The sequence below is a fragment of the Prionailurus viverrinus genome, chromosome D1 (genome assembly GCF_022837055.1).
Source record: "Prionailurus viverrinus isolate Anna chromosome D1, UM_Priviv_1.0, whole genome shotgun sequence".
Lineage (NCBI taxonomy): Eukaryota > Metazoa > Chordata > Mammalia > Carnivora > Felidae > Prionailurus > Prionailurus viverrinus.
This window is the reverse complement of record NC_062570.1, coordinates 7,034,736-7,051,709: the sequence shown is the minus strand read 5'-3', so window position 1 is coordinate 7,051,709 and position 16,974 is coordinate 7,034,736. Positions and strand designations below refer to the sequence as shown.

The 16,974-nt window shown below is 41.8% G+C and overlaps 1 protein-coding gene across 8 annotated transcripts in view; it reads right to left on the bottom strand.

Annotated features, from left to right (window-relative positions):
* Positions 1-16,974, bottom strand: part of ATM (ATM serine/threonine kinase) — a 132,239-nt gene that overhangs the window by 19,324 nt on the left and 95,941 nt on the right. For 7 of the 8 annotated variants that reach the window (XM_047877193.1, XM_047877190.1, XM_047877196.1 and 4 more), the window contains 11 exons: positions 10,732-10,966; positions 10,070-10,237; positions 8,360-8,473; positions 7,420-7,637; positions 6,480-6,687; positions 5,475-5,588; positions 4,966-5,124; positions 4,381-4,519; positions 3,308-3,390; positions 1,398-1,538; positions 328-444 (listed from right to left, as the gene is read on the bottom strand). In XM_047877193.1, the coding sequence (XP_047733149.1) occupies positions 328-444; positions 1,398-1,538; positions 3,308-3,390; positions 4,381-4,519; positions 4,966-5,124; positions 5,475-5,588; positions 6,480-6,687; positions 7,420-7,637; positions 8,360-8,473; positions 10,070-10,237; positions 10,732-10,966 (1,696 nt within the window). Of the gene's footprint in view, positions 1-327; positions 445-1,397; positions 1,539-2,916; positions 2,922-3,307; positions 3,391-4,380; positions 4,520-4,965; positions 5,125-5,474; positions 5,589-6,479; positions 6,688-7,401; positions 7,638-8,359; positions 8,474-10,069; positions 10,238-10,731; positions 10,967-16,974 lie in introns of all 8 variants that reach the window. The other variant, XM_047877197.1, reaches the window with a different exon arrangement.

Genomic DNA, 16,974 nt, shown 5'->3' with positions numbered 1-16,974 from the left:
TAATTCAGTATCTCTTAGACCTCGACATGACTCCCTGATCTGGTCAGGAGCCAGGCCTTCCAAGTGCTGTATGTGACCTGACACAGACCCTCATCACAGACCAAGCAGGGGAGGAGAAGCAGGGAAGACGGCCAAAGGGGGAAGGCCTGGGACTGCAGAGCCGCCGTCCCCAGTGTGGACGCTGCCCGGGACCAGGCTGCAGAGACCTTACGTGGCACACAGACTCTAACGTGTTTACTATCCCAGGAAACACTGGCTGGCCCCTAGTCTGAATAATGGCTTCTTTCCTATGCTCTTGATGAAGGAGCAGAGGCCTGAGGTACTTACCTTGTATGTACAGATAGTCAATTTCCTCTTCCTGGTCTCGGTGTTTCTCTGCAGCAACGTGTTACACATCTGGAACACCTGCTGCATGACGGCGTCTTGTCTCAGGTCATCACGGCCCTTCAGGACATCAAACGCAAATAAGGAGGCTCAGTCCATTTTCTTTATTACAGGACCATACAGAGGGTCACATCAGGACAATGACAGGGCTCTCAGAAATCAATCCGGGCAGAGCGCCTGGGTAGCTCAGTCGGTTAAGCATCCAACTTCAGCTCAGGTCATGACCTCACAGACTGTGGGTTCGAGCCCTGCATCGGGCTCTGTGCTGACAGCTCGGAGCCTGGAGCGTGTTTTGGATTCTGTGTCTCCCTCTCCACCCCTCCCCTGCTTGCACTCTGTCTCTCAAAACTAAGTAAAAACCCTGAAAAAATTTTTAAAAAACCCCAAATCAATCTGGGCGTCTGTACTCCTCACAGTCTCTTAAAATAAGACCTATCGCTACTCTTTCACTTAGAATTAGCTCTAACCCTGGGTAGCCAGACAGATTCAGGAAAAAGCTTCCCTCAGCTGCGTCTGTAGCCAGGCTAACTGGAACCCCTCTGTTCCTCCACTGGAGGCACAGCACTGTTCTCTCTACTCCTTCCCAGCAAGGCCCCCAGGACTTGGGAGCAGAGTCAGGGAGGAAGGCTGTCCCCTTCCTCATACAGTTAAGAGCAGCTGGCACAGTGCCAGTCTCAGGATAGGGAAGCAAGAGCCCTCAACTTGAACTATTCAAGAAAATAAGCAACAATCACCAAACAGATTTTCCAGAATAAGCAAGCTGTTAACCTCATCATACCTGTGCATGTTAAAGGCATTTTTTTATTTCAATCAACTTTTCTAATGATGGCCTTCCAAGAGACACAAAAAAATCAGGAAAAGCAATCTGCTTCTAGACAATGATGTAATTTATATTTTGTAAGTTTTCCTCACTTATAATTTTTGAAAAGAAAAATAAAGACCCAAGCAGGAAGTTGTGCTGTGACTTTTTTCACTAAGCCTGTAAGGACCACACCACTCGAGGGGAGTCTCACCTTGACAAGCTGTCTCCTTTCCTTTCCATCAGAGCCCAAACAATCGATTATTTTAGGTAAATTTAAACCTCCTGCTAAATGAAATTCTGCTTTAAATGACTGTATAGTCACCAGATTTCCATATTCTCCAGTAGGATCCACCTGATAAAAGTATAAATGTGATAAACAGGTCAGGTATATTATGGGCGTTTAAAGACGAAGTATAAATGACAATTTTACTCTTTTTTATTTTTTACTCTTTTGTTAAAGTTTGTTTATTTAGTGAGAGTGCATGAGTGCAAGAGGGGCAGAGAGAGAGACAGAGAGAGAGACAGAGAGAGAGAGAGAGAGAGAGAATCCCAAGCAGACTCCATGCTCAGCGTGGAGCCCAGACATGGGGCTCGATAACCCATGAACCGTGAGATCATGACCTGAGCCAAAATTAAGAGTTGGATCCTTAACTGACTGAGCCACCCAGTGCCCCTATAGACAACAATTTTAACATGAAACACAGGAATGAATGACAACATGCTGCGGGTTAAGAGCTAGAGTGATAATTTACTTCCTGTTTAAATGAAGGAAACATGGGGTGCCTGGGTGGCTCAGTTTGGGCAACTGACTACTGATTTCAGCTCAGGTCATGATCTCATGGTTCGTGAGCTCAAGCCCGGCGTGGGGCACTGTGCTGACGGTATGGAGCCTGCTTGGGATTCTCTCTCTCCCTCTCTCTCTCTGCCCTTCCCCCACTTGTGCTCTGTCAAAATAAACTTAAAATGTTTTTTAATTACAAAAAATAATAAATGAAAGAACCAAAATGCAACATGGAAAAAGTTTATAAACTCCCACAAGTTACCTCCCCTAAGTACCTCTCACTAAAAGAGGGGCACACAGTGTTGGAAAGGGTAGCCAAAATGGTGCTTTCAGGTCTGACCAGTGACTGTGTCTATGTTCAGTCATCTGAGAAATAGTGAAATTTATCACAAGATAGGAAGGTAAATTTTAGAAAAGTGTGGAGAGTGGTTTCCAGGGTTGTAACTGCTAAATCTGGCATTTTCTGGAAATACTCAGCTAACTACCTTTGCTATTGTCGTTGGAAAGGTATTATTAGTCCAGATGACGGAGCTACATTTCAAATCAAGTAACTATGTATACCAAGAATGTACTCAAAATGATTTTTCTTTCATTAAAAAAATTTCTTTGAAGTTTTTATTTAAATTCTACTGTTAGTTTCAGGTGTACAATACAGTGATTCTGCACTTGCACACGTCGCCTGGTGCTCATCACAGCAAGTGCGGCCTTTATCCCCATGACCTATTTCATCCATACCCCCCCCCCACCGGCCTCCCCTCTGGTGACCACCAGTCTGTTCTCTAGAGTTAGGAGTCTATCACTAAACTATAACCTTTATTATTACTACATGTATCCCTGCCAACGTGGTATTTCTAGCAATACAGATCACTACAACATAGCCAGAAGTATCACATATATTACAGTTACTACCATAACCTGTACCGTGTTACTTAATACCATAACACTTCACGGTCACTACATTCTAACACATCCAGAATTTTTAAAATATAAAGTATTTAGGGACTTTATTGCCAAGTTAAAAATTAGTCTTGGCATAAGCACGGGAACCTTTCCTTATTTTGGCCAATGAAGGTAACCGTCTACAGACCTTCCCTACAGGGAAGATGGGAGGTACAAAACTGAAGGCAAAAGAAAAGAAAGCAGGAGAGTCCTTTAAGTATTTTAAGGGCTGGGTCAACGGAATGTAGAAAGAAACTGTATGCTGAAACAAATGAAAGTGCTAATTTTGGCAAAAAAAAAAACAAAAGAAAAAAAAAGTCTGTTTCAAATGGTTTAGCCTAATCAAGAGAAATGTGAATTTAGTTCAATAAAAAAAATCAAAACAGCTAATAGTAAAATACCTTAATTTCCATAGTTGGGACAACAACGTCTTCTAAATTCTTCAGTTTAGTAATTGGCTGGTCTGCTGGGATATTTATGCCTTCTGTATTTAAAATAAAGAGGTTCTGGTGAACACCTGGACCCTGACCAACAGCTCGGAAGGGAAAGCAGGAGAGTTCAGCAGATGCCACAGACCCCAACCTGCGGCTCAGGCCCTGATTCAGGAATCAAGAGCCAGGGCTTGCGACACAATGTAGCTCAGAGCAGAGCATGGCTGACACACGGATTTGCAGGTAACCTGGTGCTAGTGATTAGGTCCCATTCCAGCTGAGGGTCCATGCTGAGCACCTTAAGATAATTCCACAAGTTTGCACAGCACACAGATTAATGTACTCCTGCCACATCACTATCAAATGTAACCAAAGGATGTGACAATCAATACTCTTTGTTTGCTTACACAAATACCAGAAAAGTCTCGTTCTTATTTTAAAGTAGCAAAAACGTAAATATGAAGAGACAGTCCTGAACGGAAAAGGGAATATAATTGTCCAAGAATGCGGAGAGAGACTTTCGAGTGTATGCACATAACCAAATGTTATAGCAGCTTCTGATTACTGGAAGAGACAAGGCAAGAAGAACGAGGGATTATATATGCGTCAGATATTCTAACACCTGTGGAGGAAATGGTGAGGCCTTCTCACTCTTAAGTACCAGAGCACAGTGAGTAACTGACATCATTTTAAGAACTTGCGACGCTGAAAATTGTCGGTTATTTTAACGCACTTGTCTCTACACAATGAATTCTCTGCGACAAGTATTTGCACCAGAATATTACCCAGAGAAACCAACTAATTCAGCGCAGTCATCTATCATCAGATAGATATATTAAATGAGAAGTGACAAGGGGATGTTGAAGTCACCGGGTAAAACTTAAGCTGTGGATCACATGTGAATCGTAATCATAAAGACCTTCATGTCTATAATTAATATTATGTGTATAAGTTAAAAGAGATTACATATTAAGCTCTATAATTAATATATCCCTACAGAGAAAAACAGCAAGAAAACAACACTCTTTCTTCCCAACACATACTTCTCTGCGTCCTCCACTGAGTGGCATCTAAGTTTGCTAATATGATGTAAGCATCACAAAGTGCCTCTACACTTCTGACCATATGAGGTCTCCTACTTCTGATAGTACATATTATTCTGTTTGCAGCCTCGGTTCGATCCTGTTAGTAAAAAAACAAACAAAAAAACATTACACAAAGGAATACCCGACACTGGCACTTTTCAGAGTTATAACAAAAAGAACCACCAAAGTTAATGGACTGATCTAAGCACCGGAAGGACTCGCATCCCCCAGAAATGAACAAAACAGTCACCTTGTGAATGCAATACATCAAAGGTATAATACTATCAACAGTAAATGACTTAGGTGTGCCTTGAAATGTTTTTTCTTTGCTCAATGATGTGAGGGAAAAAAAGTATTGGTATGTCCTATGCTTTGAGAATATTCAGGAATTTTGAACCATTTTTAGGTGGCATGATAACAAAGGATTTACAAACGGAGTATGAACAACACACATTCTTAGAATCCCTGACAATTAAGAAGAGAATATTCTGGGAAAAAATTAATACTATAATTCAAAAAGGTATGTATGTTTAATCCAAATACCTCATCCAACTGAGAGCTTTGTTTAGGTGCATTTTTACTTATTCTACTCCTTCTTGCCGCCTCTGGTTTGGTCAAAAATTCATCTTTGTTTGCATTTGCTAAAGCCAGTATAATAAACAAGGTATGATGGGGGTGATCCATAGCAATTGTAGAGATAAGCTGTCAGAAAATAAAGAACTATTAGTTTTATGCAATCAATCAACCAAAAAACAAAAATGGAAAATCCATTACGTTTTTCATTTTGTTTGACGTTAAGACACATAGGGTACCAGATGCCATAGTGGGTAGAGCGTTGTATTATGTGTGGGACAGAGGAATGTGAGCACGATACAGAAATGGAGTAACTTACGTGGAGAGACGAGACAAAAGGCGATTTTTATTCCCGCCCTTTTACAGCATAATAAATGCAACTGACTGGGATATTTTTTATCTTCATCTCCTAGAGTGGGACATTAGTATACAACACACGAAAGACAACCAATTGTGCTTTGATCTGCAGGCGTACTTACGTTATTGAGGACTTCGTGGAATCCTAGGCCCCCCATCATTTTGGTCCCCATTCTAGCAGCCAGCTGGTACATAAGAGGCAGGAATTTGTATGATGGAATGTTCATTCCTTTGCTCTACGATTAAAAAAAAAAAAACAAACCTTAAGAAACAATGCGTTTCAAGAAGCCTCACATCTAAGCAAATAAATTACTCTAAGATAACGCTGCCAGCACAGTCATCTGCTGGTTGTTACTAAAACTGCACTAGCTACATTTTTCCCCTTAAGATTCATCTTCTCTTAGTTTCAGTGGTATTCTGGATTTGATTCACTGGTGAGTCCCAGTGCTTGATCCTAAAGTAAACTGTTCAGACCTGGAACACCTGCACTGATTACATTCCATGAGACGGGGGGGCTGCTGTGATGGTGACCCCTGGGAAGTCCGTGTATAATAAAATGGGGTAACCGGGTTCCCTGACGCCAAAAGTTAACAGGATTGAATGTGCACTTGCAGCAGAGACTGCTTGCTTGTAACTACTATGTGTCTTATCATTCTTCTCATCCAGAAGAACCACTTTATTTTTAAGCTTCAAATGGATTGCCGATGTAGATCCTGTAAGCATAACTTTAACATTAGTTATCCTCACTGAAATCTAAAATTTTTAAGTAAAAACTCAGGAAACACTACTGCCTTAATGTTTCTTAAAAATGTGTTTGTCATTTGCAAAAGTAATTCACTGTAAAAATCCCAGAAAAGTTAAAGCCAGAGGAAAAACCTGCCTGAAATCTCCCAATCTGGCATTCTGGTACTTTCCAGCAGTAACTGCAAAGGTACAGTGAAAGACTGACCTAAAGGCTCTCGTCTCCGCATAAACCTGCACCATGAGAGCTGATCAAGTATGTAGGAGTAGAGCGCCGAACCACATGGCAGGGATACAAAGAACACACAAAATCAGTAACACTGGCAGGCTCTTGTCTAAGCTTTTCAAGCGCAGGCTGGAATCTGGGGTTTACAAAGACGACTTGCCTTCATCATGCCATTGACTTCAGAAACTCCAGAATTTTCAAGCCAGAGAGAACAAAGACGGAATATCCACATATCATGCGCTTCTCCACTCAATAAGCAACTGATGTAATTTTCAACTGCTTTACATAAGAACCGCTTACGATCCTCCTTCAGGGCACGGAGCGCACACTCATCCAGCTCCAGCTCTCGCTGCACCTTTATCGTGTATCTTGTGTTGGATAATTAAAGGAAGATGCAAAACCCATCAAAATGTATACAACTACACCATACATGATATACAACATAAATGAAAAGTCAACTGTCCATCCTAGGAGAAAAAGCAAAATTCTAAAAATTATAAGGGAACAAACTTAGTATCTCAAAGTAAGTCTGGGCAATTCAAAAGTCATTGTAGGGGCGCCTGGGTAGCTCAGTTGGTTAAACGTCCAACTCTTGATTTTGGCTCAGGTCATGATCTCACAGTTTGTGAGATCAGCCCCGTGTCGTGATCTGCGTGGAGCCTGCCTAGGATTTTTACTCTCTCTCTCTCTGCCCCTCCCCACTTGTAAGCACACACGCTCTCTCTCAAAAATAAAAGTAAACATCAAAGCCATCCTAGGCAACCAGGGGCCAAGTGGACTCCACTCAAGATACCTACTTAACTTTATTCTCCACTTTCACTATCCTATTCAGACAAAAGGGATGCCCGAAGAAAGGGTTTAAAAAACACACACACATCAGAATAGATAACTCTTCTGTATTTAATTTCACCACCTATCTCCTTTTAACTATGATACCAACAAACCCAAAAAGCAAAACAAAAAGCTAACATCCATACAGTCTACAATGAGCTTAGAACCACAGTGCGCAATCACGCCCTGGTTCTGTACATCTTGTCTATACATACAGTCACTGCATTTCTGTGCATCTTGTCACTTATCACTGGTGGACATGTAGTTACCTGGTGGTCTGAATTTTATGCTCCCTAAGAAGGCCCACTTCCTCTTTGGCCCTTTTCAGGAGAGCCTGCTTGTTTTCAAATTCTGATGATTTCATGTAGTTTTCAATTCTCTGGTACTGCGTATCCGAGAACCGTGCTAATGAGAGAAATGCCTTCATTTTTCCATTTCTAAGCTCATCACTGCTTTCTCCGTCATAATTTCCAGCAACTTCCACTGCCTTCAAGAAAACACAGTAATTTATGTTATTTACACAGATCCTAAATGTATCTAAAGAACCACTTAAAAGGACAGTCACAGTAAAGTTCAATTTATACATATTTTTATGAATTAGCTAAATTATATGAAGCACAGTATTTTGAATTTTCAAACAACTTTGACAGTGTAGAAATAACCAAAACAGCTAATATTTTAACAAACTGTAGAAAACAAAGAGCTTCATAAAATTTAAAGACGGTCATATTATACTTTTCATGCTATACTTATTTATAGTGAGATAGCTACTTCTAAAATTAATTAAACTACAGGAATAAGGGGAGAAACAAGAGGGAGAGAGGGGCCAGAGCACAAAGTCCTGATCCTGTTTGTAAGGCGGTTGGGTTACAAGTGCACAGTCAAGACTAACTTGCATGTTCCTTAATCACCTCTTCTTGTAGATAAGTAAATGGAGAAATGACCAGAAACAACCTCAGAGAGTAGGGGGGGGGGGGGGGGGGGGAGGGGCACTGAGGGAAGACACATCTGGGCTTCCTTTCAAAACAGGGTCCTTCTTTTTTACCACTGTTTCATCCTGCCCTAAAAATTACATGGAGCTGCTATAGTAATAAATACCCCAAAACTGAAATCTTCCTTTTATTTGCTTTTGAAATGCACATGGCCTTGATGAAAGATCAAGCGTACTCATGCTGAACAGCTCTCCTAAGGGTTGTGAGAAAACTTTACCTTTTCCAGGTAGGTCTGCATGATGACCGCAGGGTTTTCTAAGCAAGTTTCCGCCAACCAGGTGCCGCAAACCCTCAGACATTCTGTGTACAGAAGTCTTAGGCTGGGATCATTCTGTATATGAAAAGCAAAATCTTAAAATGTAATTCACTATCATGACTATGCGAAAGTATCTTCCATGTAGGGGAAAAAAGCAGGTTAAAAATATTTTTCCTCGTATATGCCAGGCACTTTAGCAAGGCTTGATTTCTGTATGTTACCTCATCTCATCCCCACAAAACCCTGTGAGGCGAGGACTCTATTACCCTTCATCTGCAGAGTGCAGTGGCAGTACGGACGTACATACAGAGGTGGCAGGTACCTGGAGCCAGGCTGATCCCGGGCCCCACTTGTTAAGCAACGTGTAAACATCATACTGTATCAGCTCCCGGAGCTCTGGTATAATGGTAAAACTCTCCGATGAAGATGTCCTAAAGTGCCCAATACCGGAAAGGCAGGTGCGTGTCAGAAGGAGAGCACCGTGGCCACACCTGCAAACACCGCACGACTCCCGCAAACACCTCTACTGTGCCCATAATACGCTGGAGAGACAGCTACAGAGGCACACAGATTTCCAGTAACCAGTGGGTAATGTTAAATAAAATATGAGACATTCTTTTTCCTAAGTATGAAGACTGACAACTTAATTGTTCCAACTTGCTTCCTTTTTAAACTTTGGTTCTCTCACACATTTCCTCTTCCATTTCTTTTTAAATTTTTTTTTTTCAACGTTTATTTATTTTGGGGACAGAGAGAGACAGAGCATGAACGGGGGAGGGTCAGAGAGAGAGGGAGACACAGAATCAGAAACTGGCTCCAGGCTCTGAGCCATCAGCCCAGAGCCTGACGCGGGGCTCGAACTCCCAGACTGGGAGATCGTGACCTGGCTGAAGTCGGACGCTTAACCGACTGCGCCACCCAGGCGCCCCTTCCATTTCTTTATTTTGAATTTATAGTAGCTATTTCTTCCCCCTCCACCTCCTGTACTGGCTATTTCATGTTTGTTTCCATCATACTCTTCTCGAATTCCATATAAAGTTTAAAAAAAAATGCTTAACACTGGGTTAAATCAAATAAATCTACCACAAGATGGACTAACAGAATTATTGTAAAGAGAAACTAAAATTAGTATTTCTAAACTTCTTTACAAATAGTAATTTTCCAGGCTCCTTTTTATAATTTCTTGTTCATATATAAGCAAATTTCAAGGCTTTAATAAAACTGTGGACTTATTAAAAATATTTTAGGGGGCACCTCAGTGGCTCAGTCGGTTGAGCGTCTGACTTGATTTCGGCTCAGGTCATAATCCCAAAGTCGTGGGATCAAACCTCCTGTTGGGCTCCACACTGAGCATGGAGTCTGCTTAAGATTCTCTCTCTCAGGGCGTCTGGGTGGCTCAGCCAGTTAAGCGTCCAACTTTGGCTCAGGTCATGATCTCACGGTTCCTGAGTTTGTGCCCTGCATTGGGCTCTGTGCTGACAACCCAGAGTGTGGAGCCTGCTTTGGATTCTGTGTCTCCCTCTCTCCCTGCCCCCCCTCCGCTGATGCTCTATCTCTATCTCAAAAATAAACAAACATTAAAAAAATTAAAAATATATCTATTTTAAAGCTCAGTGGTTGCTTTACAACAATAAAATACTAATTCAGCCAATTAAAAAAAACCCAGTAAACCTCTGCACCACTGGAGTCCAGCTTCTTGATCATCTGCTTGAGGACACTCAGGGCGAGACTCTGCTCGTTTCTTGCCCAAAATACTTGGGCCTCCTCCAGCTGCCACTCGGAGACTCCACGACCAGGTGGGTTGTACTGTTTAATGTGAAATATTGCCCGTTCGGGGAGCTGAAATGAAAGCGACATATGGGAATAAATACCATTACTGTTACTACTGCTAGTACGAATCATGGAAGCAGTAACTCCCATCACTGACGACGGTTTGTCAGGACGGTCTCAAGTACATCTGTGCCTGCCTCCCTCAGCCCCGCATCCATCTGGTTCTCTCACAAATACATACATATAGATGTATACATAAGCACATGTACGAACACACGTGTGTGTATGCGTGCAGTATATAAGACCACTGAATTGTTATCAATATAGTCAGTTAGGTATCTTCTCATTTCAGAACCATGAGATTGAGGCTTAGAGAAGTACCCTGTCCAAGGCTTGAACTCAGGTCTGATGCCAAAACGGGAAATCTTGAACAATTATCCTAAGCAATATTTTTATAGCAATCTGTTTCTCGGTGACACTTCTGTTTTACTCGTGCTTTCCATTTTCTGGGTCATAAAAGAAAAAGTCATAGGGTGAGACGACATCATTTTAAATCTTATTACCTGAGTGTTCTTAAAAGTTCGGGCTAGTATGGAGAGTTCTACAAGGTGCGTGGTGAGAATATCCTTAAAACATTCTCTCTGGGAATTTTCCATTTCCTTTTCCATCAAGATCTCCAAAATGACTGTGCGGAGAGCCATGATGGGCTCCTGAAAACTAAAGTCACTGTCTTTGAGAAGCTGGGAGTGTTTCCGCCACTTAGCGTAGACTTCGGAGGGCTGCCTACCGGGGACCGATCTGAAAGCAACATCACAGAAGCCACGTAAGCAAGAGAAATGAAGGACAAAAATGCTACCACACAGCTTCTGCATTTAAGATAAAACACAAAGGAGTTTTGACAGTAATGACATGAGAGCTTAAAAAGGATACAAAGTAAGCACCAAAGTTTAGAAAACTACAAAACCATCAGACTTGTGAGGGTCAGCACAGGGGCTATAGATGATGAATGTTTTTAAAGATTTTCTTAAAAATACTCTTAAAGCTCACAAAAAGCAGCATTTCTAAGTATATATTCTTCTGAAACGAGAACACCTTCATGAGGCTTGGTATCAGAACGCCGACACCTCTAGTCCCGCTTCAACGTTCCCTGTGGCAAAAGGCGGCATGTCAGCAAGGAAAGGGAACAAGTGTATTAATTTCTGCTGTGCCCAAGTGGGTGCAGGGGAGGACTCTATGCATAATTACAGCTGCTAAAGAAATCACAATTCAGGGGGAGAAATGCTGGTAGCCAGCAAAGGTCTCACTCCCCAACATTATTTATTAAAGGAAGAGAAAATGCATATTCTGCAATTAGTTTACATGAAAAGGATGCTTCCCACACGGTCACACTAAGCAATACCTTCCAATCCTTGAGGGCCACTGTACTGACAGGAATCAAGACGAAGAAGGGACAGTAAGAAGATGACAAGGTGATGACTAGGAAATGAAAGCTCCTTCAGGAAGCTTCCAGATGGGAGGGGCCAACATGGCAGAGAAGTAGGGGGATCCAAAGTTCCCTCCTTTATGAAACAAAGCAGTGTTGAAACTAAAGGACTTTGAATTCTGAGAGTCCGGGAGGAAAAGAGACAGTTGCTTCCAGGGACCCACAGGGACAATCTGATGGACCGTAAGTGCGTGATTCTGAACTGGGAGACATGAAACGAACGGAGGAGAGGGATCCCCTTCTGCAGAGACACAAAGGGAAGAGAAAGTGCAGCTGGGGAAGCATAGGACTGTATCTGGACAAGAGAAAAACCTCAAACCAGGACGGAGAAAGAGCCCATCTCTAACTGCAGGGCTTGCCGGGGACTGGGCCAGCTGTCCAGATCAGGCGACTGAGGAGGAGGGGAGCCAGCCCCAGGCTCGGGGACTAGGTCGCGGGTGCAGTCCGCAGTAGGAGAAAGCGATCCCCTCCCTGGAGTGCTGCAGCGAAGGGCAAAGCCTGCTGCGCCTGCCAGTCGGGGACCACATATCTGGCGGCGTGCAGCGGCACTTCGCCAGTACCCGGGCGCACGGAGCGGGAGTTTGAGTCCCAGCCAAGCCCCAGGCATGGAGTCGGTGGAGCAGGACAAACCGCCTCGTCTGCGTCCTCATTTGTGTCCGTGGCACAGTGAGGACGGCTCGAACAGAGTGGTTTGGAACACCAGGTCTGTGAAGAAGAGACTGGGGGTTGCCATCACCACCAAGGGGGGACTTCAGCTAACAGACGGCAGGGCCCACAGTGGAGGCGGGACCCGCCTACACCAAACCACGCCCCCCGGCGCCGGGTGCTGTGTATCTACGGGAACAGGATTGGCGCTGAGGAACCGGACGCCCCCTCCTCCAGACCTGAGCTGCTGCATTGCCTGGATTAATTCTCGGATAATTCTAATTATAGACATATATTCTTCCTTCCTTTTCGTCTTTTTCTCTCTTCCCTCCTCCAGTCTGGTTACTCTGGTTGTTGCTTTGTTTAAGCAGACATATTTAATCCATTTTCTTGATACATGTTCCACACCTCCTTCTTAATTCCCCATTCTCTCTCTCTGGATTAAGCTGTATAGTTTCTCTGTCTGGATAACTTTATTTTCTTTTCTTTTTCCCCACTTCCTTCTTTATTTTCCCTTCTCTCTCTCTGGATTAAGCCAGAGAGTTTCTCTACCTGGCCAATTTTTATTTTTTCTTTCTCCCCGGCCCCTGTCATTTCTCTCTCCGTATGCGATAAGGCCTGTTCCAACAGAACTGCCTCCACCCTATGGTTTACTTGCAGCTGGTGTTTCTGTTTCTGGCTTTTCGTTTGTTCGCATGTTTTTGTTTTCTGAGTTTTGTTTGTTTTCCTTTCCAGGGCTACTTGAACGAACAAATGAAAGCACACTTAGTGGAGGGTTCAAAACACCACTACCGTAGGGAGATTTAGAATTTAGAATAATAGTCATAATACTAATCGCTGGCGGGCGCCTGAGTGGCTCAGTCGGTTGAGTGTCCGACTTCAGCTCAGGTCGTAATCTCATAGTTCGTGAGTTCGAGCCCCGCAACGGGCTCTATGCTGACAGCTCACGGCCTGGAGCCTGCTTCGGACTCTGTGTCTCCCTCTCTCTCTGCTCCTCCCCTGCTGTCTCTCTCTCTCAAAAATAAATAAAGATTAAAAAAATTAAAAAAAAAAAAGATTAATCGCTGGACTTGAAAAAAGCACAGAAGACAGCAGAGAATCTACTGCTGTAGAGATCAAGGAACTAAAAAATAGTAATGATGAATTTAAAAATGCTGTAAATGAGGTGCAAAATAAACTAGAGGCAGTCACAGAAAGATCAGAAGAGGCAGAGGGGAGAATTAGAGAACTAAGTGACTCAATGAAACAGAACAACATCCGTATCATAGGAATTCCAGAAGAAGAAGATGGAGAAAAGGGCCGAAGGTGTGCTTGAAAAAATCACAGTTGATAACTTCCCCAATCTGGGGAAGGAAACGGACATTGAAATCCGGGAGGCACAGAGAACTCCCTTCAGACGTAACTTGAATCGATCTTCTGCATGACATATCAGAGCCAAACTGGCAAAATACAAAGATAAAGAGAGAATTCTGAAAGCAGCTAGAGATAAACGGACCTTAACCTACAAGGGTAGACATATAAGGGTAGTAGCTGACCTATCTACTGAAACTTGGCAGGCCAAAAAGGAATGGCAGGAAATTTTCAATGTGATGAAAATGAAAAACATGCAGCCAAGAATCCTTTATCCAGCAAGCTTGTCATTCAGAATAGGAGAGATCAAGGTGTTCCCAAACAAAACTGAAGGAATTCATCACCACTAAACCAGACGTACAAGAGATCCTAAGGGGGACTCTGTGAGTGTTACAGAGACCACAAAGGATCAGAGACATCACTAGAAGCATGAAACCTACAGACAAGACAATGGCTCTAAACCCTTATCTTTCAATAAGAACACTGAATATAAATGGACTAAATGCTCCAATCAAAAGACACAGGGTATCAGAATGGATACAAAAACAAGACCCATCTATTCGCTGTCTACAAGAGACCCATTTTAGACCTGAGGACACCTTCAGATTGAAAGTGAGGGGATGGAGAACCATCTCTCATGCTACTAGAAGTGAAAGAAAGTTGGAGTAGCCATACTTATATCAGACAAACTAGATTTTAAACTAAAGACAGTAACAAGAGATGAAGAGGGGCATTACATAATAATTACAAGGTCTATCCATCAGGAAGAGCTAACAATTATAAATGTCTATGTGCCGAATATGGGAGCCCCCAAATACATAAAACAATTATTTACAAACATAAGCGATCTTATTGGTAAGAACTGCAGGGGACTTTAATACTCCACTTACAACAATGGAAAGATCATCTAGACAGAAAATCAATAAAGAAACAATGGTCCTGAATGATACACTGGACCAGATGGACTTGACAGATATATTTAGAACTTTTCATCCAAAAACAGCAGAATATACGTTTTTCTCGAGTGCACATGTAACATTCTCCAAGACAGATCACATACTGAGCCACCAAAAAACCCTCAATAAATACAAAAGAATTGAGATCATGCCATACACACTTTCAGATCACAATGCTATGAAACTTGAAATCAACCACAGGAAAAAGTTTGGAAAACCTCCAAATGCATGGAGGTTAAAGAACATCCTACTAAAAAACAAATGGGTCAACCAGGCAATTACAGAAGAAATTTAAAAATGTATGGAAAGAAATGAAAATGAAAACACAACAATCCAAACCCTTTGGGATGCAGCAAAGGCAGTTCTAAGAGGGAAATACATTGCAATCCAGGCCTATCTCAAGAAACAAGAAAAATCCCAAATATGAAATCTAACAGCACAGCACACCTAAAGGAACTAGAAGCAGAACAGCAAAGAAACCCCATACCCAGCAGAAAAAAAGGAATAATAAAGATCAGAGCAGAAATAAATAATGTAGAATTCAAAAAAACAGAACAGATCAATGAAACTAAGAGTTGGTTTTTTGAAAAAATAAATAAAATTGATAAACCTCTAGCCATGTTTCTCAAAAAGAAAAGAGAGAGGACCCAAATAGATAAAATAACAAATGAAAATGGATATATCACAACCAATCCCTCAGAAATACAAGCAATTATCAGGGAATACTATGAAAAATTATATGCCAACAAACTGGACAACCTGGAAGAAATGGACAAATTCCTAGATACCCACACACTACCAAAACTCAAATGGGAAGAAACAGAAAATCTGAACAGACCCATAACTAGTGAAGAAACTGAAAGTTATCAAAAATCTCCCAACAAATAAGACTCCTGGACCAGATGGCTAGTCCCGGGGACTTCTACCAGACATTTAAAGCAGAGTTAATACTTATCCTTCTCAAGCTGTTCCAAAAAACAGAAATGGAAGGAAAACGTCCAGATTCATTCTATGAAGCCAGCATTATCTTGATTCCTAAACCAGACAGAGACCTCATAAAAAAGGAGAACTATAGGCCAATATTCCTGATGAACAAGGATGCAAAAATTCTCAAGATACTAGCAAATCGAATTCAATAGCATATACAAAGAATTATTCACCATGATCAAGTGGGTTTCATTCCTGGGCTGCAGGGCTGGTTCAATACTCACAAATCAATCAGTGTGATTCATCACATTAATAAAAGAAAGGATAAGAACCATATGATCCTGTCAATAGATAGAGAAAAAGCATTTGACAAAATACAACATCCTTTCTTAATAAAAACCCTCAAGAAAGTTGGGATAGAAGGAACATACATAAACATCATAAAAGCCATATATGAAAGGCCCACAGCTAATATCATCCTCAACGGGGAAAAACGGAGAGCTTTCCCCCTGAGATCAGGAACACGACAAGGATGTCCACTCTCACCACTGTTGTTTAACATAGCACTGGAAGTCCTAGTATCAGCAGACAACAAAATGAAATAAAAGGCATCAAAATTGCCAAAGAAGTAAAACTTTTTTTTGCAGATGACATGATACTCTACAGGGAAAACCCGAAAGAGTCCACCAAAAGACTCCTAGAACTAATACATGAATTCAGCAAAGTTACAGGGTACAAAATCAATGTACAGAAATTGGTTGCATTTTTATACACCAATAATGAAGGAACGGAAAGAGAAATAAAGAAATGGATCCCATTTACAATTGCACCAAGAACCATAAAATACCTAGGAATAAATCTAACCAAAGATGTAAGAGACCTGTATGCTGAAAACTATAGAAAGCTTATAAAGGAAATTGAAGAAGACACAAAGAAATGGAAAAATATTCCATGCTCCTGGATTGGAAGAATAAATCCTGTTAAAATGTCAATACCACCCAAAGCAATCTACACATTCAATGTAATCCGAATCAAAATTGCACCAGCATTCTTCTCAAAGCTAGAACAAACAATCCTAACATTTGTATGGAGCCACAAAAGACCCCAAATAGCCAAAGTAATACTGAAGAAGAAAACCAAAGCAGGAGGCATCACAATCCCAGACTTTAGCTCTACTACAAAGCTGTCATCATCAAGACAGTATGCTATTGGCACGAAAACAGACACATAGACCAGTGGAATAGAATAGAGAACCCAGAACTGGACCCATAAACGTATGCCCAACAAATCTTTGGCAAAGCAGGAAAGAGTATCCAATGGAAAAAAGATAGTCTCTTCAGCAAATGGTGCTGGGAGAACTGGACAGCAACATGCAGAAGAATGAAACTAGACCACTTTCTTATACCATACACGAAAATAAAATGGATGAAGGACCTGAATGGGAG